This window comes from Mustela nivalis, assembly GCF_964662115.1.
Source record: "Mustela nivalis genome assembly, chromosome: 10".
NCBI classification, from domain to species: domain Eukaryota; kingdom Metazoa; phylum Chordata; class Mammalia; order Carnivora; family Mustelidae; genus Mustela; species Mustela nivalis.
Window position 1 is genome coordinate 81,925,105 of NC_139029.1, and position 24,172 is coordinate 81,949,276.

At 37.8% G+C, this 24,172-nt stretch overlaps 1 protein-coding gene across 8 annotated transcripts in view; it reads right to left on the reverse strand.

Annotated features, from left to right (window-relative positions):
* PLPPR5 (phospholipid phosphatase related 5) overlaps positions 1–24,172 on the reverse strand; it is a 121,087-nt gene that overhangs the window by 17,611 nt on the left and 79,304 nt on the right. For 3 of the 8 annotated variants that reach the window (XM_082686485.1, XM_082686488.1, XM_082686483.1), the window contains one exon: positions 15,803–15,922. In XM_082686485.1, coding sequence (XP_082542611.1) covers positions 15,803–15,922 — 120 coding nt within the window. Of the gene's footprint in view, positions 1–13,368; positions 13,573–15,787; positions 15,923–24,172 lie in introns of those variants that run through there. The other 5 variants (XM_082686484.1, XM_082686487.1, XM_082686482.1 and 2 more) reach the window with 2 other exon arrangements.

Here is a 24,172-nt window from a genome sequence, read left to right on the forward strand (position 1 = left end):
TCAGCAACAGAAAGGGGGAAAAAAACCCCACTGATGTAGGTTATAATATGAATGAATCTCAAATGCATTATACCAAGTGGAAGAAGTCAGACCCTAAAGTCTACATACTGTGGGAGTCCATTTATACAACACTCTGGGAAAAGCAAAACCATAGGAACAGAAAACAGATTAGTGTTTGTAGGGGTTTGGGGTTCAAGGAATGGTTCGACCACCAAGGAAAAGGAAGGAACATTTTAGGGTGATGGAAATGTTCTATAACTTGATTATGGTGATGATTGTATGATGACATGTACTTGACAAAACTCGTAAAACTAGATGTTAAAAAAAAGAGAATTTTATAGGATGTAAAGAATATCTTTAATAACCCCCCCCAAATATTGAGACCATTAGCTACAATATGAACTTGAATTTGGTTTGTCAATTATTGAATTATTGCTTCGATATTTCATTGTTTCAAAGGAAAAATATAAATGTATAGGAGGATATTTAAGATATATGAATTAAATGGAGTACTACATTTATTTTTAACATATAAAATTGATGAAGATTATTAAAAATAATATCCTCCATTGTTGGAGAGGACATAAAGATAAGAAACACACCAACAGCCTGAAGAGCACTCACTCTTTTTTCAGCATTTCCACTTTATGAATACATCTTAATTAATTATAATGAAACTTGAAAAGATACCTGCTTTAGAGATGTTTACATTTGTATTGTTTATAATTATGGGAAATTGGACGTGGAAAGAATCCTCTATACCTTGAAAAGGTAATGGCTAATTTATATGAATTAGAATTTTTTCAATGTAATTATGTAATATCTTCTAGCCTAATGATTTTGAGTTTTAGCTCTGAAGTGATAAATACAAAACATTTGGAAATGGAAATGGAAAATGAAAAAGACAATTCTGTATTCTTGCTTCAGAACACAGACCAGGTGTGTGACCTTGGGCAAGTTACTTAACCTTTCTATGTCTTTTTCTCTGTAAAAGAGAAATAGTAAGATATACTCAAATGGTTTCTATAAAAAAATAAAATGAGGGTCCCTGGATGGCTCAGCCGGTTCAGTGTCTGTCTCTGGCTCAGGTCATGATCTCAGGGTCCTCAGATCTAAACTGGAATCAAGCTCCCTGCTCCGCAGGGAGTTTGCTTCTCTCTCTCCCTCTTCCCCTCCTCCTGGCTCTTACTATCTCTTGCTCTCTATCTAAAAAAGAATCAATAAAATCTTTTAAAAAAATACATAAATAAAATGATATTTTATGTGTGAAGTTCTTTGCAGGCACATATTAAGCTCTCCTAAAGACTAACTTTTCCTCTTATGCTTGATAGGCATATTATATTTATTGGTCTATAACCATATCTTTGATAATCTGTTGCTCGAGCACATATTATATTGCTCAAAGCTACAGAAGAGAACATCCAGGAAGATCCTGTACTATATATAAATCCACACATACACTAATGGGGTCCTCAAAGCTACTTAAGAAAGTGTTTCCGTGTGGCTCAGGTTATGATCTCAGGGTCCTGGGATCGAGTCCCACATCGGGCTCTCTGCTCAGCAGGGAGCCTGCTTTCTTCTCTCTCTGCCTGCCTCTCTGCCTACTTGTGGTCTCTCTCTGTCAAATAAATAAATAAAATCCTAAAAAGGAAAGAAAGGAAGGAAGGAAGGAAGGAAGGAAGGAAGGAAGGAAGGAAGGAAGAAAGAAAGAAAGAAAGAAAGAAAGAAAGAAAGAAAGAAAGAAAGAAAGAAAGAGAGAAAGAAAGAAAGAAAGAAAGAAGGTAAATTAGTTAGTTTGTTTCCAGGGGCACCTGGGTGGCTCAGTCAGTTGTGTGTCCAACTCTTGATTTCAGGTCATGATCTCTCCTGAGATGGAGAATGGGGCAGGTGGGCAATGGGGTCTGTGCTCAGCAAAGAGTCTGCTGGAGATTCTACCCCCACCCCACTGCCTCTGCTCATGCATGTACCCTCTCTCTCTCAAATAAATAAACAAGACTTTTTTAAAAAAGAAGAAAAAGAAAAAGCATCCAGTGATTACTGTGGTGAGACATGGATACTTTCTATATACTTCTGTTCTGCTTGCCAGACTTTCACATTTTAAACAATATACACAAATTACTCCTTTAATAGAAACAATGAAAAATCATGGGTGTTTCATAAGACTGTGAATGAGTTCATTGTTTATTTTCCTGGTTTTAGTAAAATAAAATTTTGCATTTTCTCTACAAAAAATGTTTATAGTGTCATGGTGCTCCTGATTGATTTTGAAGGCCTCCATAAGTATCTCTAGGACAGCCCACCACTCGGGAACAAATCTGAGACAAGAGGGGAATGAATGGGTGAGAACAGTTTCCCGTGTATAACTAATTGTGTGTGCATCAGGAATGATTATTCAATCCACCATTGTTTTATTCTCTTCTTAACTGACGACTGCAGGAATCACATAATTTAAAGATGCAGTCATCAACCCTATATTTATTCACACAAATGAGATGAGGAAGCATGTTTATATTCAAAAGTAACTTACTTTTGAATATAAAAGATGCCTTTATAAAAGGTCATTTAGATAAATGAAAAAAAAATCTGGCTTTTATTCTTTGTGTAGTATATTATGATTTATAAATAGTGTGGAAAAATAAACACTAAATATATGGGAGCATAAATAGGAAAAATGACATACGGCAAAGTAATAACAGAATTCGCTAGTTTTTCTAACCTAAAATGTTGATGCCTGTTGGAGTTCTTAAGCTTCCATTCTCAATTGACTTTTTTTAAGCAAAATTAAATTAAGCAAATGAGAACAGAGTACAGCATGTAAACACTCATTTACTTCAAATATTTTTTATAAGTGCTCAAAGCTTAGATTGAGGGAAAAAATGCCTAAAATATGAATATATTTAGTTTCACTAACTATTCCAATATCTGGTCACTAATAAAGTTGTTTTGACAAGGTCCTATATAACATTTATATTACAGTTCAGCAGTTCTGTAAAACAAAGATTTGCATTATAGAAAAGCAACTAAATCTTAAATAGATTGCCATAGTTATTCATGCACAGCATTCTGAAACCTCAAAGGAATTTATCACAGGGAGCACAGTAATGTATAATCATATTTGTCTTGGCAAGAAACCACTGGATTGTTTCATTATTGCTATGACACTAATGTATGCAATATTTTATACTATAATATTTTCTGCCACATGTGCTATGTTTGACATCGACAATCTGTATAAACTTTTAAGTCCATGAAATATATCTATTGGAGTTTCCTAGTCTGAGATAAGATGAAAATCCTGTTAAGGGAATCCTATTGTTGCAGGAGGGAACTAACTTGTGTTAACCACCTACAATGTGCCAAGAAGTTTATTTGTGATCTGTTAATCCCAACAGTTACCCAACAAAGGAATCATTACTGTACCAGTTTTTCAGGTAAGGAGGAGTAATTTGTTTAATCCCACCTAGCTATAATGTTGTCAAAATAGGCTTCAAACTCAGGATTTCCAGCTGCAAAAACCTGGCTCTCCAATCGTCCCCACCCCAACTCTGCCTTCATTTCAGCTCGGGCTTCTTCTCGATCTTTGTGATTTTATAATCAGCAAAACAGTAAATGTAAAGATCAATGCATACATTTCTCTGGGTCATTGTGAATTCCCTTAGAATTTTCCTATGCCTATTATTTTCCTTTGCAGTAGCCCTGGGAATTAAACAAGGTAATTTCCATCTGTAATAATACACACTCATTATGACATCTCTAGATTTTTGGAACTTGTCATCACTGCTTACCACGTTCATTTATGTGATACTTCTGTTAATCAGGGTGTGCTTTTACACTATCAGCTTCTTGGTTAGTACAGGTTGGTGAAAAGTCCCTTACCTAAAATACAAAATTGTAATCTTGTAAATTATCCCTACCATTATCTTCCCTTTTGTGTTGTTGGCAGAAGGGAATTCCCTTTGATTCACTTGATTAGATGTTAACCTAAGAAAAAATAATGCCTAGATTTAGACAGAAACAAAATTATTTTCTCAAAAAGCATCTTTTATACCTGCTTATATTCACTAAGTTAACTCTCAAAATGATCCCAAATTAGCTGTCAGTGATTATAGTGACTTAACTGCCTTAATAAAACTATGTAGATATGAATTCTTAGATCAGAAATACAACTTTTTCTATCATATCCCATCTATCTTTGTATTCATTTAAGAATTTTTTTGTTCTCTTGCTAAAGTTTTCCTTAGATTTTCTGTATAGCATCAGTTACAATCAATAATGCATATGCGCACATAATTATTTGCATATGCTTACCTATGCAAATGTGAATGCTAGCGTTTTCCTTAGAGTGAGAATAAGCAGAGGGGAAAGGGAGAGGAAAAGGGGCAAAGTGCTCAGCGCTTTGCTGCTGTGATGAATGCAACTTGACTCAGGAGGATCCCTGGAAGGAATGTCAGTGTACTCCTTATTCATTAGTTACAGACTAAAGAAATCTCTGAGGAGATAACAGGGAAATGACACAGATGAAAGGTCAGCATGTTTCTGGGGGTGGGGGAAGGGGAACAGTCTTCTTAGTGACAGCCTGGCTAGCAGTTAGCACTTTTCTACTGTGAATCATTGGGATAGTTAGATAACCCCTGCCATAGACTGAATGTTCAATGTTGAAAACTAATCCGCAGTGTGATGGTGTTTGGAAGTGAGGTCTTTGGGGGTGGGGTGGGGCCCTCATGAATGGGACTAGCACCTCATAAAAAAGACCTGAGAGAGCTCCCTCACTCTTTCTGCCATGTGAGAACACTGGAAACGGGTCCTCGCTAAGCACTAAGTTTGCTGACATCTTGATCTTGAACTTCCCAGATGCTAGATCTTTGAGAAATAAATTTCTATTGTTGATTAGCCCCTCAGTCTATGGCACTTTGTTATAGCAGCCTGAACAGACTAAGGCAACTCCTTTAATCAGAATCAGCATCTGACTGAATCAGACCTCGCTAAAGGATCCCTGGCCAGTCAAAATGACATGACATGCCTCTGTTGAGATCTAGTCTATGCCATTTTTATCACTTATCTGGATTTTTACAATAACCTTGCAGATTGGCTTCTGTTTTGCTCCATTGCTATTCTCCTTTAATTCATTCTTTATTCTAAACGTTCCACTTTCTTTAACTACTTAATGGCTCCCCACTGCTTACAGGGTAAGAACCAACTTTGTAAGCATCCCATAAAAGACTCTTCGTGAATTTTCATCAAAAGCGACAGACACTTTGAAAAGATAAACAATATTGACAAACCTTTAGCTAGACTTGCCTAGAAAAAAAAGGAGAGGGTTCAAATAAATAAAATCAGAAGTGAAAGAGATGTTTTAACTGATACCACAAAAATACAATGGATCATAAGGGACTCCTATGAACAATTGAACACCAATAAGTTGAATAACCTAAAATAAATGGATAAACTCCTAGAAGCATACAACCTTCCAAGACTGAAGAAGAAACAGAAAATCTTACTAGTAAATTAGTAATCTTCTTACCTCCCCTACTAAAAAGTTTAGGGCCAGAATGCTTCACAGGTGAATTCTAGCAACACTTTAAAAAGAATACCAATTCTTCTCAAACTCAAAAAAAAAAAAAAAAAAAAATAGAAGAGGGAAGAACACTTCCAAACATACTTTGCAAGGCCAGCATTACATTCTGATACCCAAACCAAAAAGGATACCAAAGGCAAAGAAAATTAGTGATGATGAACATGGATGCAGATGCCGAAATCCTCAACACAATCTTAGCAAACCAATTTGAACACATTACAAGGATAATTCAGCACAATCAAGTTGGCTTTATTTCAGGGATGCAAGGATTGTTCAATATCCACAAGTCAATCAGTATAATATACCACATTAACAAAATGAAAGATAAAAATCATATCATAATCTCAATAGATATGTAAAAAGCATTTGGCAAAATAAAACATTAATTTATGATAAAAATTCTCAACAAAGTGGGTACAGAGTGAACCCATCTCAATATAATAAAGGCCATATATGACAAGCCCATAGCTAACATGATACTCAATGGAGAAAAGCTAAAAGCTTTTCCTCTAAGATCAGGAACAAGATAAGGATGCCACGTGACCATTTTCATTCAACATAGTATTGGAAGTCTTAGCTAGGGCAATTAGGGAGGAAAAAAAAAAGAACAAGAAGAAGAAAATTTAAAAAAAAAAAAAAAAGAAAAGAAAAGAAACCAAAAGGCATCCAAATTGAAAAAGAAGAAGTAAAACTTTCACTATTTGCAGATGACATAATGTCATACATAGAAAAACCCAAAGAATCCACCAAAAAGCTCTTAGGACTAATAAACAAATTCAGTAAGATTGCAAGAGATACAAAATCGATATACAAAAATCCATTGCATTTCTATATACTAATAACAAACTATTAGAAAAAAATTAAGAAACAATCACACTTACAATTGTATCAAAAAGAATACAATACTTGGGATTAAAATTGATCAAGGAGGGAAAGAACTGTACACTGAAAACTGCAAGATGCTGATGAAAGAAACTGAAGAAACAGAAATAAATGAAAGGATATTCCATGTTCATGGATTAGAAGATCAATATTGTTAAAATACCCATACTACCCAAAACAATTTCCAGATTTAGTGCAGTCCTTATCAAAATTCCATTTAAAAAAATATTTATTTGAGAGAGAGAGAAAGCACGAGTAGAGAGAGAGGGGGGCAGCAAGAGAGGGAGAGGTAGACTCCCTGCTGAGCAGGGAGCCTGACACAAGGCTTAATTCCCAGACCCTGAGATCATGATCTGCGCATAAGGCAGCTGCTTAACTGACTGAACCACTCAGGCATCCCCTTCTCAAAATTCCAATGGCATTTTTCACAGAAACAGAACAAACAATCCCAAAATTTGTATGGAAACACAAGATTCTGAATAGCCAAAGCAATCTTGAGAAAGAACAAAGCTAGAGGTATCACACTGTCTGGTTTTAAACTATATTTAAAAAAAACTATTGGGACACCTGGGTGGCTCAGTGGGTTAAGCTGCTGCCTTTGGCTCAGGTCATGATCCCAGGGTCCTGGGATCGAGTCCTGCAACGGGCTCCTTGCTGAGCAGGGAGCCTGCTTCCCTCTCTGCCTCTGCCTGCCTCTCTGCCTGCTTGTGTGCTCTCTCTCTCTCTCTCTCTTCCTCTCTGACAAATAAATAAATAAAATAAAATAAAATAAAAACACCCAAAAAACAAAAAACAAAACTATAGTAATCAAAATAGTATGGTGTTAGCACAGAAATGGATACATATATCAATAGAACAGTATGGAGAGCCCAAAAAGAAACTGATGAACATATGATCAATTCATTTATGATAAAGGAGGCAAGAACATGCAATAAGGAAAAGACAGTCTCTTCAGGAAATAGTGTTGTAAAAACTGGGCAGCCACACATAAAAGTAAAAGAATGAAACTGGATCAGTATCTTACACCATACACAAAAATTAACTCAAAATGGATGTAAGAGTTGAACGCAAGACCCGAAACCATAAAACTTCTAGAAGAAAATATAGGCAGTAAGCTCCTTGACACAAATCTTGCTGATGATTTTTTGGATCTGACTCTAAGAGCAAAACCAACAAAAGCAAAAATAAATCACTAGAATGACATTAAACTAAAAATGTTATGCACTGCAAAAGAAACCGTCAACAAAACAAAAAGGCAGCCTATTGAATGGGAAAAAATATTTGCAAATCATATATCAGATAAGAGCTCACCATCACTAAGTATCTGGGAAATTCTAATCAAAACCACATTGAACTATTACTTCACACCTGTTAGAATGGCTATTATCAAAAGACAAGAAATAATAAGTGTTGACAAAAATGTGGAGAAAAGAGAACAGTTGTGCACTATTGGTGGGAATGTAGATTGGTACAGCCACTACGGAAAACAGTAGGAATGTTCCTCAGAAACTTAAAAATTGAACTACCATATGATTCAGCATTTTCCCTTCCAGGTATTTACCTGAAAGAAATTAAAACAGTGTAACTCAAAAAGATATATGCACTCCCATGATCACTGCTGCATTATTTATAAAGATATGGAAACAATCTAAGTGTCCATTGACAGATGAATGCATAACGAAGATGTGGTAAATATATATACAACAAACTATTGTTTAACCATCAATAAGAAAGAAATCTGGCCATTCGCAACAATATGGATGGACCTTGAGGGCACTATGTTAACTAACACAAGTTATACAAGGAAAAACAAATACCGTATGATCTCATTTATATGTGGGATCTGAAAAACCAAAACAAAACTCATATACACAGAGAATAGATCAGTAAGTGCCAGAGGCAAGGGGTGGTGGTTGGGTAAAATGGGTGAAGGGAGTTAAAAGGTACAAACTTCTAGTTATAAAATAAGTCATGAGGACATAAAATACAGTATGATGATTATAAATAATGTGTTCATCATAAGAAAAAAATTGTAACTACACGGTGGCAGGTGTTAACGCATTGTGGTGATCATTTTGGGATATATACAATTATCGAATCATTGTGTTTACACCTGAATGTACTATAATGATATATGTCAATTTTAGCTCCATAAATTAAAGGAAAAACAAACAAAAAAAGGGAAAAAAGGTGACAGGGAATACTTTCCATATATTTATTCCCATTTGCATTTGATCTCTAATAATCTGCGTATTTATGAGCTTTGCCCATATTTCAATTAGGGTGTTTCTTATATCAAAATTTTGACACGTGTTGTTGATATTTTATATTTTGTTATTGGACTTTTATATGTTGTTTTTAATTACTTTAAAAAATGCTTTAAAAAAAGCTTCAATGTATATTTTCTAGTTAGCAATGTCAAGAACAAAGCAGTGACATTAAGTCCCTCCTTTATAAAATCTGAAAATTATCATAATTTTACTTTTGTTGGTATTATCTTAGATGTCTGTCTCATTTTGTCATTGTTACATTATTTTCTTTTCTTATATATATTCTCTTTAAATAAATTGCATAATTTCTGTTTTTCTTACTATATTTACCATAGCCAATTCTAATTAATTCTCATATAAGTGGTTTCCATTCTTTCTGATAATTCATTCATATCATGACTTTGGCAATTTGGAAGCTACAGACTGGGATACTTGGATGATTCCGTTGGTTAAGTGTCTGCCTTCGGCTCAGGTCATGATCACAGGGCCCTGGGATCGAGTCCCACACGGGGCTCCTTGCTTTGTGAGGAGCCTGATTCTCCTTCTGGCTGCCTCTCTCTTACAAAGAAATAAAACTTTTGAAAGCTCTGGATAACGGTATGTTGCTCAGTTAGCTGGTAAGCATCTTCTGATAATATTTCATGAGTAACATGATTCCTAAATTCTTGTATACCCAAAATTTTATGGTCATCTTAATACATAAATGACCTTTTCAGTGGGAATAAAATTCTTATGTAACAAACTTTTTCTTTGAAAACTCTAAAGGCATTACTCCTTTTTCTTTGAAAACTCTAAAGGCATTACTCCTTTCTATTCTGGCATCTACTATTATGGAGAAAGACGTCTGAAGCCAGTATGCTGTCAGTCTTGGATCGGTAACCTGTTTTCTGCCTTGGTGTATGTGTTAGTTTTCACTAGGTATACCATATTATAACCTCGAAAGCATAGTGGCTTCCCACAACAAATAAGTATTCCTCCCTCACACCACATGTTGGTGGTCAGGTTCTATAGATCTGCTCCAGGTTGCTAGCTCAGTGCTCTTCCACTTTCTGTGTATTCTCATTCTGGGGTATAGGCTAAGGGAACAGCCTCTATTTGGAACATGGACTTTTCCTGGAAAATGGCCCAGGAGCAATAAAGCTGGCAAAAACTCTTGATGTCTCTATAAGTTTCTGATTGATGGGACATAAATCAGGTTCATTCATATGTTATTGACCAAATCCAAAATAACTGGAGCAGGAAGGAGGTGGTTAATATTTGGGAACAATAATAACATCTCCCACAAAATTCATAGGACTCTATTTTTACTCTTTGAAATTTTGGTTTATAACTGGGATTCTATAGAATTTTAGCCAATTCTGCAACCTTGAACTTCTTTATTGGCAAAGAAACATTTTAATTGTCCTTTGGTGACATCTTTCAAACAGGATCAATTTGTATGATATTTAGTAGAAATGACTAAAATTTTACTCTATCTAGTTTTTACTCTTTATGACACAGCCAGGAAGATATTAATTCTTACTTTACTCTTGCTAATATAAGGAACTGAAGATAACGAATATGAAAATGTCTCCATCTCCACGTCCCAGGAGGAGAGTCAGACTTTTGTTTCTTGGACTCCCAAGAGTAGTAAATAGTATCTTTGTGTATCTGGAGCCATCCCGAAGCCAGTGGCACTAAAGATTTTGTCTGGGATACATGGGTCCTTGAAGGCAGGAGCCAGAAAAGGATGAGTCTGAAAGGAAGTGGTGTAATCTATGCAGAAAGCTGGTTCCCTGGGGCCTTTGTGGATCCTATAAGTAAGAGGCACCTGCATAAGGCTTGTGTGCAGGTTCTTAGGACAGATGGAACCCAGAATCGGGATGGCTGCAGGTGTGTCAAGGGAAGCCAGACCCTGGGCGTGAGGGCATGAAGGCATGGGAGCCACAGCAAAGGTTCCCATGCTCAGCTCAGCAGCCGAAAATAGACCAAACAGGCTTAAAAGGATCCTTTTAAATCCTTGTGATTCATAAGGAGGGAGCACAGGGGTTTACATTACTCTGAGGGAATCTTCCCAAGGGACTTTAGTAAATCCAAACATACCGGTAGCCAATACGAGGAAGCATAACTAGAACCTCCTAAGAGCATAATTGTAATTACACAGTTATTCAGGAATTACTCATTATAGAAAGAAAAAGAAAGGAAAAAAAAAAAAAAGAAAGAGGAAAGGAAGGAAGGGAGAAAGGGCAGAAGAAAGGAAGAAAGGGGGCGCCTGGGTGGCTCAGTGGGTTAAAGCCTCTGCCTTCGGCTCAGGTCATGATCTCAGGGTCCTGGGATCGAGTCCCGCATCGGGCTCTCTGCTCAGTGGGGAGCCTGCTTCCTCCTCTCTCTCTGCCTGCCTCTCTGCCTACTTGTGATCTCTGTCTGTCAAATAAATAAAATAAAATCTTAAAAAGAAGAAAAAAAGAAAAGAAGGAAGAGAGGAAAGAACAAATGAACAAAGGAACAAAGAAAGGGAAAGAAAGAAAAGAAATCTGGTCTATTATCTCAGTTGTTTTCTTAAGTTTAAGCGTTGCTTTCAACTGGTATCTATTTCTCTCTCATCTGCATGCTCTTTTCTATCTTACTAGAAAGAAATTATCTTGTATGGTAATTTGCATAACTGGCTTCCTCATACACACACGTTATATATATCAACTTAAAAAAACAAAAACAAAAACAAAACAACAACAACTTTATGGGGCACCCAGGTGGCTCAGGCAGTTAAGTGCCTGACTCTTGGTTTTGGCTCTGGTCAGGATCTCAGGGTCCTGGGATCCAGCCCCGAGACTTGATCCAAGAGCTCAAGGGCTCAGCAGGTACAGAGTCAGCTTGTGACTTGTCCCTCTCCTTCCCCCTCTGCTACCCCACCCCCTGGTTCATGGGCACATGAGTGAGCTCTCTCTAGTTCCCAAATAAATAAATAAAATTAAGACAAACAAACAAAAAACCTTTACAATATGTGTTAGAAGACTTTCCATGTCTTGATTTACCCTATCCATTTCAACGGTTTGATGGTAATAATGACTGGCAACGCTTAAGGGCTTTACAGGTTCCAGACCCTGTTCTGAGTGCTTTACTGCCAGCTTATTGAACTCTCACAACGTCCATTCTATGACTGAGAAAACTCACAGAGTATTTGAATAAGCTGCACAAGGTCGAAATTGTCCCAAATTCTCAGCCAGTCTACCTCCAGAACCTATGGCCTGTCACACCGCATTATTGGCTTCCATTACAGGAATGGAACATTGACTTATTTAATCATTCCCTACTGATACACAGTTAGACTTTTATGATTTGATATTACAAACAGCTGTAATGAAGTTACTGGCAACTTAAATATTTAGTGGACTATGAGATATGATGGGCCAGTTTCCATAGATGATTAATTCTTTTCATAACACCAAATGTAATGAATGTTCAGATTTACTTAGCTTTCAGAAAAATCATGACTTTTCCTCATAAACTATGGTAATTAACTATATGACAAACTCCCTATAATTAAGGGATAAATTGCTGGCATAAAAATAAAGAACGCTGGCATGCTGTAATTTACTCTGTAGCTTACAGTTTATGAAACATGTACTTTGAACACAGGAGGTTATGTAAGAATGTAACTTCTAAAAGAAACCCTCTGCCTTCTCCATACAAAACTGGCAAGCAGGAAATGATAGCTTGGCATGATACATCACGGTGCTCAAACTGCCGTCCAGGTCTGCACACCAGACTTTTATACTGGACTCCCGTTTCCTCCTCTGTGGGCCAGTTTCAAGAACCTCACACCACTCTCCGATGATCAATTACTAAGATCAAATACTGGGAAGAACTTTGCATTCACTTGTTTCCCATTGTGAACTCTGATGAAAAGCAATGTATTTACTCCAAATACGCCACATTACAAAAGAAAGAGAAAGCCACTGTGGGCTTCCCGTAAGTGGCGGCCTTCCTCCCTTTCCGGCTGATGAGCACAAGTACATGTCGTCTCAGCAACAGAGCTCCACAGGGAAGCCTGAGATACGTCCCCAGTAGCTCGATTCATGATCTTCGTGTGGTCTGGGTGACGCAGGAGCACACCCTGCACCGTGCAGACAGCGTTCTGCCTGAAAACAGGATGAGAAGAGCAGGGAGCCAAGTCGGAACTCAGCAAGGTGTGTGCCAACGCCCTTCGATGGGCAAAGGGGAGAACCAAATCAGATTTTACTTCTTAACTACCAAAGTAAAAACAGCGCATGATTTTGCCATGAACAAGACAATGAATGAAATTAATTGTTGTACTGAAATTTTCTAGAGCTTCTAATAGAATATCTTTGTTTTCATATTTTAAAACTCATTGTAAATAAGAATAAATTTTCCTAAATTCAACAACAGGGATTTATAATCACTTTATCACTTTATATATAAAAGGATCACTTTATATATAAAAGGATATAATGGTATATCAGGATATTTGGCAATGCTAGGAGGCTACTAAAGAATGCTTATACAAATAAACATGTCAAGAAAGAGAAGACAGTGATTATTGTTCGAGTTAACCTCAAAGGTGTATAAAATGAAGGCTAATTACTACCCTGACCACTGTCTTCAAAATATGTCTAATACCTCTTCCTAAATTCTGTTGCTTTCTATTATTTCTTGAGTTTAAAAAGATCTAATTTTGTACATATTATTCAGTTTTAAACAAAATACATGTAACTGGAAATACCACATTGCATAGCTTTGACGCTTATCGATGATGAGGACTTTCGCAAATCGCTTAACTACTTGGGAGTTTAGTTTTCTTAACTGTACGATGGAGACCCTTCGTGTAATCCGGCACCAGCGAAGCCACTGTGGAAAGGAGATGAAAACAATCCAATGGTTCAGAGAGGAAAGAAGTTTCTTTCTTTTTCAGAACCATCGAGAGCATGTCTGTGGACTGCTCCTTGAGCTCATCGAGGAACTAAGGCTGTCAAAGTGGATCCGTCATCTTAAAAAGTTAAAGATTGCTTTCAGTCAAACCTTTTCCACTGGATGAGAAGGGTGAGGACGGACAGAGAGACAAGAGTCCTCAAGGGATGAACCAGAGGCTGCACTGACCACTTCTGCTTATATCCCATTGGTCTAAACTTCGCTGCATGGTCACGCCTACCTGCAGTGGTCACGGGGAGATACAGACTACGGCTGGGCAGTGGCGGATGTAGCTAAAATTGGACTGGGGGATTCAGTTACTAAAAGGAAGAAGGGGAGAAGGGATCTTGGGGGACTACGAGCAGCATTTGCCACTATAATGACACCCAGCTTTAAAAACTGGTGTAAGGAATAAAGTTACACTTTCAGAGCACAGAAGTGTATTTGTGGAATTTATGTGAGCAATCTGGATCGCACTCGACATATATTGAATGAACATTAAAAGGCAGTTATTAATATTGTTATTATTATGATGAAGATTTAGTACCTCTTTCCTCACTATAATCTTGAATTCCCTCCACAGTATCATGGTTGTGATAGTTTATTCTTGAATCCTTATTATAAAAGGATTTAAAAAAAAAAAAGGAAATTTCATTGTTTCTAAGGAAGGCATCTCATTTTGAGAAAGTTTTTCCTTCTTTCTAGACATTACTTGTCCTCTTACACCTTCTTTTCTTTCATCCTAATTGTAACCTCCGAGGTGCTGTTAGAACACATCGCATCGCTCTGCCATAAACAGTCCTTCAGATACGTATGGAACGTTATTGCTTCTTCCATGAGTTTTCTTTCTCTCTAATCATTTTTTATTCCTTCAACAGTTTTTCATAATCTATTGACTTTCAGTCCACTCCCTGTCCTGGGCACATGCATTTGTACATTTAACAAATATTTGAGTACTGACTATTTTACCGATGCCCACCTCAAAACCATGTCACGAAGGGCAGAATACGGTGTTCCAAGGTAGTGTGAGCAGAGGAAACCATCAATCTCCTCATTCAGGATATTATTCTCCCTAAGTGGAACTTAAGATCGTATAACTCTTGGCAGTTGTAACAGGCTGTTGACACATGCCAGATGGTAACCTGTTCTACCCTCTGATCCATTTTCATTTGTGTAGTTACCCTAAATGTACTCTCTCTTCCATGAACTTCTTTTTAAATCCAAACCCAGAACATTTGCTTTATTTCTATTTGTTAATTGTATCTAATCTCTCAAGAACTTTTGTTCTTTCAACCAATGTATTAATTATCCCCCACTAATTCACATCATCTAAGCTCCTGATAAGCATGTAATTGATCTCTTCATCTAATGTATTGATTAAAATGTGGGTATGGACAGGCCTGATGAGAAGCCTTTAATAACCCTCTGAGCAATCACTGAACTAATTACAAATGGGCATTGTTGCATCATCATTTAAGAAACATTACCCTCTCTAGTTCACAAGATAAGTTTGAGAAAAAAATCTCAGGAAAAGTTTTTGTTAAATACCTGACTTGTGTGTTCATTGTCATGCCCAATGAAGCCTTGACCTGCCATTCAGAGTGCTACCTGGTCTGGCTCCATTCTGCCCAACCTGATCCTCAGGACCTCCCTGATTAGGAGAGCACGATTGCCATGATCTTTATATTAGGAGAGCATGCTGCCAGATCTTTATATAATGAGATTCAACAAAATTTATTGAGCCCTATTATGTACTAGGCATTATTCTAAACAGTTTCTCACATAAATAGAGGATGGGAAAAGTGGAATATATATGAAAAAAAATGCATGTATTCTCAAAGAAGACTACCTTATGATTTCACCCGTGTGTGAGACCATGTTGCACTATGTTCCTTATCTTAAAGTTATGGCAAAGTGCAGAACATATTCCATATATAGATACTCAGCCTTTAGCATGAGGTATTCAAAGAATTATTTTCAATGTGATATGCATTTTTCTAAGATGATGTCTTTAGTGACTAAATTCTTGCTAAATACCACATTAGATTCTAAATTTGTTTCAGTAAATCAAACATGACTGTGCAGGAACTCTGAGGAATGATTATTCATTTGCTCTAGATAACAATCACAGTTGAGAATTTAAATTATGAATCACCTGTACAGATGTTACCTTTTCCAAGGGACTTTCTACTCGAGGAATGCTGATCATTGGCATCTGTGCCAGATTATCCATGTGTATATGTTCATTTTCTGGTTGTCTTCCTTTGAAATTATTTACCACACACACAACCTAAAATTTCAGGAGAAAAATGCAGTTGAAGCAAAGCCACACTCCCTGTGACTATGACCCTTTTAAGTAGCTTAATAAATCTAATCACAGAAATAAAGTATTCAAATTACTTAAGTATTACATATGTAACTTGACATCCAGGTTTATCTTACATAAATTTTAATAGTTATTCTGGTACAAATGTGTCAGAGAAAGTGTATCAAATAATGTGTAGCTCAGTTAATAATGACAATTTCATTATTCCAAAATTTTCATTAAATTAGATTGTAGTCAATGCTCAAACCAATCCTTAAGTAACATCATAGCTTTATAACAATTGGTAGCAAGCTAACATTTCTCTAATGTGGCGAACCTACAACTTAATTTAAATGCTAATTATTTCCCATTGCTTCAAGATCATTACATTGATAATAAACCCTCTACAATTGGCGCTTTCCAATTTAGTAGCATCCCTTTAATTAACCTAGTTTGTTGTTTATTATTGTATCCCATGTATACTTGGCATTTCAACAATAGCTTACTGGGGCTACCAGCGAAATAGAAGACCTTTTACAAAAGGAAATTGACCCTTGTTTCAATTGATTATATCCCACAGGTGACAGCATTTGAGCTAAACCAGAGGTTCTCTACTGCAGGTTACAGAAAAATAAAGGCCCAGCACTGCTGAAAGTGCGTGTTCCTAAGCTCTCCCCTAACGATTTTGATTTTGTGGATGAAGGATGGGGCCTACAAGCTGACATTTTTTTGAAATACATTCCAGAAGCTTCTGAAGCAGGTGAATAATTACTTTAAGAAATAGTGAATTAAACAACACAGGAAAATTACTTGTTATTATTTGCTTATATTAAGCAGTGGAGAAGATATTCCTAAGCCTTCTTTTTCTGGATTTACAGTCTATTATCAAGCCAAAATAAAGAACTTACTTGCAGTTATAACCTAACATTCATTTTTTTTAAAGAATAAATGCTTAATATATAATTACACATTTACATTGTAGATTTTCACAAATGCTCCATTGGAAAGCCTTTTCTTTAGTAAGGCTCATTACTGAATATTTTCAGAGGCCAATTAGATCTTGGTTATTCTCCAGTTTTTAAATAAAATTTATACATCTGCAAAATAATAACACATACTATGAGACTTTATCTTAGAGAAAACATTGCCCTAGTTGTGGAATACTTATTATCTTTCCATTTCCATGAGTAATTACAGATCAGAAGCACAGATCAAAGCCTGATAATTTGACCCATCAACTTTATCATTGCCATCAAAAGCTTTAAAGTAAGGGATAGTACAGGCTTAGAGATGGGTACTTGATAAACCTAGCATCAAATGATGACCCTATATAAGACTAACAGTGATTGTCCTATGGAAAGGGTCAGTAAATTTTGGCCATAAGAGGCAGATAGTACATATTTTTGGTTTTGCTGGCATACAATCTCTGCAGCAGCTGTTCAATTCTGGTATTTTGGTGTGAAAATAGCCACAGACAATTTGTAAATGAACGGGCATGTCAGTGTTCCAATGCAAATTAAAAAAAAAAAATAGATAGCAAGCCAAATTTCACCTAAGGGCTATAGTTTGCCAACTGACCACTGCCTAGAGTACAAAGGATATAATCAAGAATTTTAGCCAATAACAACATAACATGTAAACAGTTTCCATGATCACTTCATGAAGTATACACACATATTTCCCTTTTCATTAATACTATAAATTAAGGAAAGTTTAGGCAGATGAAAAAATTATGACAAATTCTCATGAAGTAAAATTTGTTGAAATGAAATACCTATGTATGTACATAGACATATGGAAGTCATGAGATGAAAAAGAGTTCATCTAGAGTTAATATGGGATTCTGAAAGACTGTATCAGTTATCTCTTTGCCTTAATTGAGGGTTAGGACAACACCACTGAAGCAGTTGAGAATTCATAGGCAAACTATTTAAACACCTAACAGATAGTAGATATTCATTAAATAGTATCTATTAGCATAATGATTATTCTTCATTACTGTTATTATTTAAATTACCAGGGAGGAAATTGCCAAATCTTCCTTAGAACAATATTCAAATATTAAGCAAGACTTGCCTGCTAACATTCATAAGTATGGAACTGATTTCCTATTAGAAAAATGCTCATGGCAGAGGGTAGGAGGTGTGCCTGGTTGGCTCAGCCAGTTAAGAGTCTGACTCCTGAGTTCAGCTCAGGTCATGATCTCAGGGTCATGGGATCAAGCCCTGCTTTGGGCTCCATGCTTAGCATGCAGTCTGCTTGTCTCTCCCCTGGCTCTCTCTCAATCTCTCTTTCTCTCAAATAAATAAATAAAACTTTAAAAAAAGAAAAATGTTCATAGAAAAGCAAAAGGCTTGGTTTTTGATCCCCAGTCTTGTATGTTTTTGGACTCAGACCTGTCCTCCAGGTCTGAGTTTTCTCAATATTTAAGGGAAGAGGTTGCAATATTTTACCAAGTTAGGCCACTCTTTTGGTTGTCAAAGGTAGGAAAAATTTAACAAATGTTCCAAGTGAAACCCCAGATCTGCCTATCTTCTGATCCCGCTAAAAATCTTGTTTTTTTTTTCTGGATCCTTTCAAGAAAACAGCTCCCACATATCCTCCCCCTAATTGCATAAGGCTGAAAACTTGGATTTATTCTTTATACTTCCTATACACAATCAGTCACTCAATTTGCTCTATTTTTCTTCCTAAAAATTTTGATTTCTCATATCTGCTTTCTTCTATGTCTAGTACCAACTCCAAAGACTAAGCAATCACCACCATTTGTCTGCATTCTCTAAAGTCTCCCTCCAATCCATTCTATAGTGACGAAAGAATGATCTTTCCAGAATGCAAATTGGGGGGCACCTGGGTGGCTCAGTGGGTTAAGCCGCTGCCTTCGGCTCAGGTCATGATCTCAGGGTCCTGGGATCGAGTCCCGCATCGGGCTCTCTGCTCAGCGGGGAGCCTGCTTCCCTCTCTCTTTCTCTCTGCCTCCCTCTCCATCTACTTGTGATTTCTCTCTGTCAGATAAATAAATAAAATCTTAAAAAAAAAATGCAAATTGGATCATGTCACCCTTCCTCAAACGACTGTGGCTGGGCTCCCCTTTTCTCTAATAGTATAAACCCTGCCCACCTTTGCAGCCTTCCTTCTCCGTGCTTTCCTTTTTCTGCCTTTTGTTTGGAATAGTGAACTCCACTCTCTTTGCACACCATATATATCCTCCTCACCCGTGATATCTCATCTCAGTATCACTTCTTCACTGGCTTTCTCTGACCCCAGGCTGTTTTTGTTTGATCACATCAATCCCCGATGCTATTCACCAAAACATCTATTTCTAATGAAATTACACATCTGTTAGCATAATACTTTGGTTGATGTGAATCTCTTCCTTAAAGAGCTTCCTTTTAAGCACTATGAAAGCAGAGATGCTGTCTCTCTCTTTCTCTCTCTCCCTTTTTTTTGGCTCACCATTATATTCCCAGTGCCACAGTGAATGGATAGACTAATGAATGAGCATGTGTCCAGGCCAAGTATTCTCAAATTTTCTGATGTTCCTATATAACTTAAAGTGACATGCCTCTGAAACATTCTATTTTTACATGAATGACTTTCATGTGTATAATTCTACCCTGTCCCACAAAAATGACACTAATAAGTCACCATCACATGTATAATTTTTGTGCTCTTTTGCCAATGGTGATGATAAATTAATTTAATCTATTTGTGGTCATTTTCTCTCTTCACTTGTAGCAAGCAAAACATGTGTATTGTTTGGGGTTAAGTGCATAGGCTCTGGGGATCAAACAGGGCTGAGCCTTAATGCCAGGCTCCCTGATTTATTCACCGGGAGCTTGAGCAAGCAACTCAGTATAACTAGACCTGCTTCTTTTACCTGCAGAATGAGAACAATAATAACTACAACTCATCATGCTGTTGTGAGGACTGAGTTAACGTAGTAAAGACTACTCCAATAACTCTTACTGTTATTAACTCTTACTCTTACTGTTATAATTCATATGTAATATGATAACATGACCAATTCTTGCTACGGCTCAGTAACCTTGAACTACTCGACTAGATCCTGGGCATCTTTTTTGGAAACACTTTGAAGCATATATTTGTTAAGCATATATTTGTTGAATAATATTAACCAATCTACAACTATCATTCAACTAGTATTTGGTTTGTATTTTCTTAAGCATGAGGATTCTGTTCTCTGACTTTAAAGAAAATGTACATGGGATGAGTGTGATAAAGAGGACAGGATTTAATTCCTCATTACAAAATAACAGGCCAAACTTTGAGGGCAGTGGAAACTCGGGAAAAATGGGAGAACCAGGTAATCAGGGACACTTCTTGGGCAAGTTGGGACTTGTCTGAGAAAAATCTCAGGTGCAAAAAGGATCTGAATAGTCGTCAAAGGTGAGGACCACGATATCCAGCACCTTCTCTGCACCACACACTCAACTGTATTTACGACCTATGGGACTTCACTTAAAACTGGAAAGAGCTCTGGGAAGTAGTAAAACAGTTCCCCACTCATTCATTCATTCATCCATCCATCAAGTATTTCTCGAGAATCACCTATCTACCAGACCCAGTGCTTTGTACTGGGAATATTCCATGAAGAAAACATATAAATGCCTTCTCCATGCACAGCTTATATTCTGGTGGGTTTGACAGCAAAAAATAAATAAATAAATAGAAACAAAAATATCATATGTGGTATATTAAAAGTTGAAACATTCTATGGAGAAAAGTGAATAGGGAATGAGGAAGGGATTCCTTGGCGGGGGGAGCCATATTAAATACAGGTAAGGGAGGCCTCCCTAGGTTAGAAAAAATGAGAAGACAAGTGACCTCTTCAAGGTCATCTACCCAGCATGTGGTAAAAGCAGGATTCAAACCTAGGTTCATGTGGCTCCCAGACTCCTGTTTTGCTCTAAGAACTATACAGAGGAATGGGCATTCTGCTGGGGCAAGCATGAAGTCCGGACAGAACCTGTCTGTGAGGGAAAGGAAATTGGGTTGATGTGTGGTATAGCATTCCTCTGCAAGGAGAGAAAATACACTTGGATGGGAAGGTGCAGCCAGATTACTGACGATCCCAGAAGCCCAGTGGATGTATTTGGGTTTAATGCAGCAGGAATGAACTTCGTTTTGTTTTGTCTTGTTATTAGCAGCGGATTATGTGCCAAAGAAGAGAGAGGCAGAATGGGAGGTATTTGGAGGAGAGTCTGAAGTGAGAAGGCAGTTAGGAACCGAGAGATAGAAGAAAGAGAAAAAGCACTGATCTCGAAAATTGAGTACAGTCCCAACAGTACACATGTTGGTCAGAATGGCCAAGAAATGATACGTGGAGGAGACATTTTGTAGTGGAAATAAACTGGGACCAGATGAATCACCCGGTGTGGGAGATGAACAAGAAGAATGAGTCAAAGGCAGATGCTAGACATTGGGTCTGGGTGACTGGGGGATGTGGATGCCTTCAACCAAGCCATGGAGTCTTGGAGTCGGTTAGTGCTCATTCTATTCTGGAACCATTTCAGAGTTCTGCACACGGTGCAAGATAATTGGAGACACCCCAGGATATTGCCAGCCAGAGCCGGAGTTGCGGCTCAGAATAAATGTCCTCCTCGCCCAAATGAGAAGCCCGGGAACCATCTTGGATTGCTCCCTCCCCTTCGCCTGTCATCCCCAGTGTGCCATCAAACTCCAAACCTTCCATCTCCACAAACCTCCCGGATATCCTCCCTTCTGTTTGTGCCCATGGAGGCCTGATTTGGGACATCTTATTTCCCTGGTTCTGCACAACTTGCCCCCTCTACCCTCACCTGGAGTTTCACATTCCAGCAAACCTGTTTTCAAAACACAGATTGTATCATAGAGTAAAAGGGGCTGAAAGGAAGCAAACTTTCAGTCCTCCACGTGTCCATTCGTTGAACATACACCATTTCATTTAAACTTTTAAGTCCTTAGAAGCTTTAAGGAGGCTGTTATTAGCCTCATTTGATGAGGAAGAATCTGAGGCTCAGGAAGGTACATTGGTAACGGCCCAAATGAGGTAAACTGCATAATGCCATGCACTGAGTAAATAAAGAAGCTGAGATTCAACCAGCTTTAACTCACTCGAACTCTGACAAGGGCTCTCAAATTGCCGGCATTGCAACGAAAAAAGCTCAGATCATTGTAAGCTACAAGGCCATTCAGGATAATTACCCCTGTGTTCTACTTCCCACTCTTGTCACTCACGCTGGATGACTCGTGCCGTTCCACAATGCCACTCCTCCACGTGTACATGCTGTGCCCAAGCCTACAATACACTAAGGGCTCCATAAACGCCAATTTAATGAAGCATTCTATATTGCTTCTGCACACTGTGCTCTTTGCCCCTCATTCCTTATGCCTCCACCTTCGACCTTCCTGCTTTACAAACCTTTCAAGTTTACGTATCTCCTTTCTGACTGTCCCTAATCCCAACGGGATCTCCTGAGTCTATGAACTGATATCGTTACATTTAACCTTCTATAAAACTCTTTCTATCTTGTGACCTATTTAAGTAGCTGGACTGTGTGTCTTTTTCATTTGATTTAATCCCCAGCCCCAAGCACCGTGCCTGGATTCTAACAGGGGCTCAGTAAATGTTTCTGTTTCGAAAGAAGAGAGGAATGGACTCGTGGAGGGAATAACCAATTATTGTCTGACCCCTGAACCGGACTGTAACTCCCACAGGAGACAGATCATGTTTATCTGAGCCTCCTCACAGCCCCAGTCCTTGACACAGTGCCGGAACCTGCAGGCACTCACACTCAGAAGTGGTCATGCATGAGTGCACGAATGTTTGTTGAGTTATTACAGTTAAGACATTATCTTCATGGGACCTTTCATAAGGTCATTTTCCAGGTGGATGAGAATGTCCGAGGGGCCACTGTGGAGTGTTCTGAATATATGCAATCAGAGGGGCTCTAGCCCAAGGGGAACCCATGGTCTCGCTCCTTCACCACCTGGTTCTCAAATGAGGAAGTGACTGGGAGGAAACTATCCTGCTAGATTTGGGCTTGGAGGGGGTCATGATGTTCATGGGAAGTGAAGACAAGTTGGCAACAGCCACAGGAAGATGAGTACGAAGACTGATGAGGCAGATGCCAGTGAAGAGGTTTTGGACCCATGCAGCTGAAACCTAGTTACATCTGACACTAGTGCTTTGAAATTTATTTATTTATTTATTTAGTTATTTCTAGTGCTTTGAAATTTTAACTTTTGGGAGTTCTTCTCTTAGGGTTGATGTAAGGTGTTTGTCTTGTTTTGTTTTGTTTTAAATGTTTCGATCCGCTTCATCTGCAGTGAGTGAAAGAAAGGAAGAGGCTCTGGCCCGAGTCTGGGCCCCAGTTTTCCTGGGGCCATAAGATATCTGTGGGAGAGAGGTGGGGGTGAGCCTAAGTCTCCCAGGCATCTAGCAAACCAGAGGGAGTGACATCAGGAAGAAAAGCAGCACAGAGCCTGGGGCAGGGATGAGGTCATAGTCAGCACCCTACCACAAGAGGTTCTACAAAACAGAGCCTGTTTAAAATGCCCGGCACACAAATTGTTAGCTGGAAAGGTTCATGCAAGTTTTTGCTTACTGGTTAGGAACGAGGGAAAGGAACAGAAGAAGGGAAGTTAAGCATGAGAAGCAATTTAAATGTAATCAAAATGGAAATAAAGTGTTTTTTCCTATTATAATGTGTCAAAGCAAAAATGTGTTTTGATGTATAGTTTACACATTTTCCATCTGGGTTAAATGTTATGTACTCATACTTATAATGGATTGATTATTTCTAAAGCCAGGCTAAAATATATTTTCCAACAACCAAAACCTGTAGTAATAATCCAAGGATATTTTATAAAAGGGATAGAGATAGCATGCTCACTTCATTAGAAATCACTACGAATGCTCTTCATCTCCTAGCAAAATCTGACTTGAGGTGGTATTGTCTTGGAAACCACCCATGAAGTCTTAGTTACTGAAGGGAACGAGTTCATCTCTCAAAGCACAGTGACATGGCGGTTCATGGAGGGTATTACGCTGAGGCACTGGGATAATCTGGGATGCTCTAGATACTCTGGGATGTAAAGTGACCCCAGGAAATTTTTAAAATATCCAACTAACCCAGTCTTAAAAACCATCCAAAGAAAACTGAGTGGTTTTGCCCATTTCCATTTAATATGAAAATATTCTGTTCACCTTTATGTATAGAATTTACATAT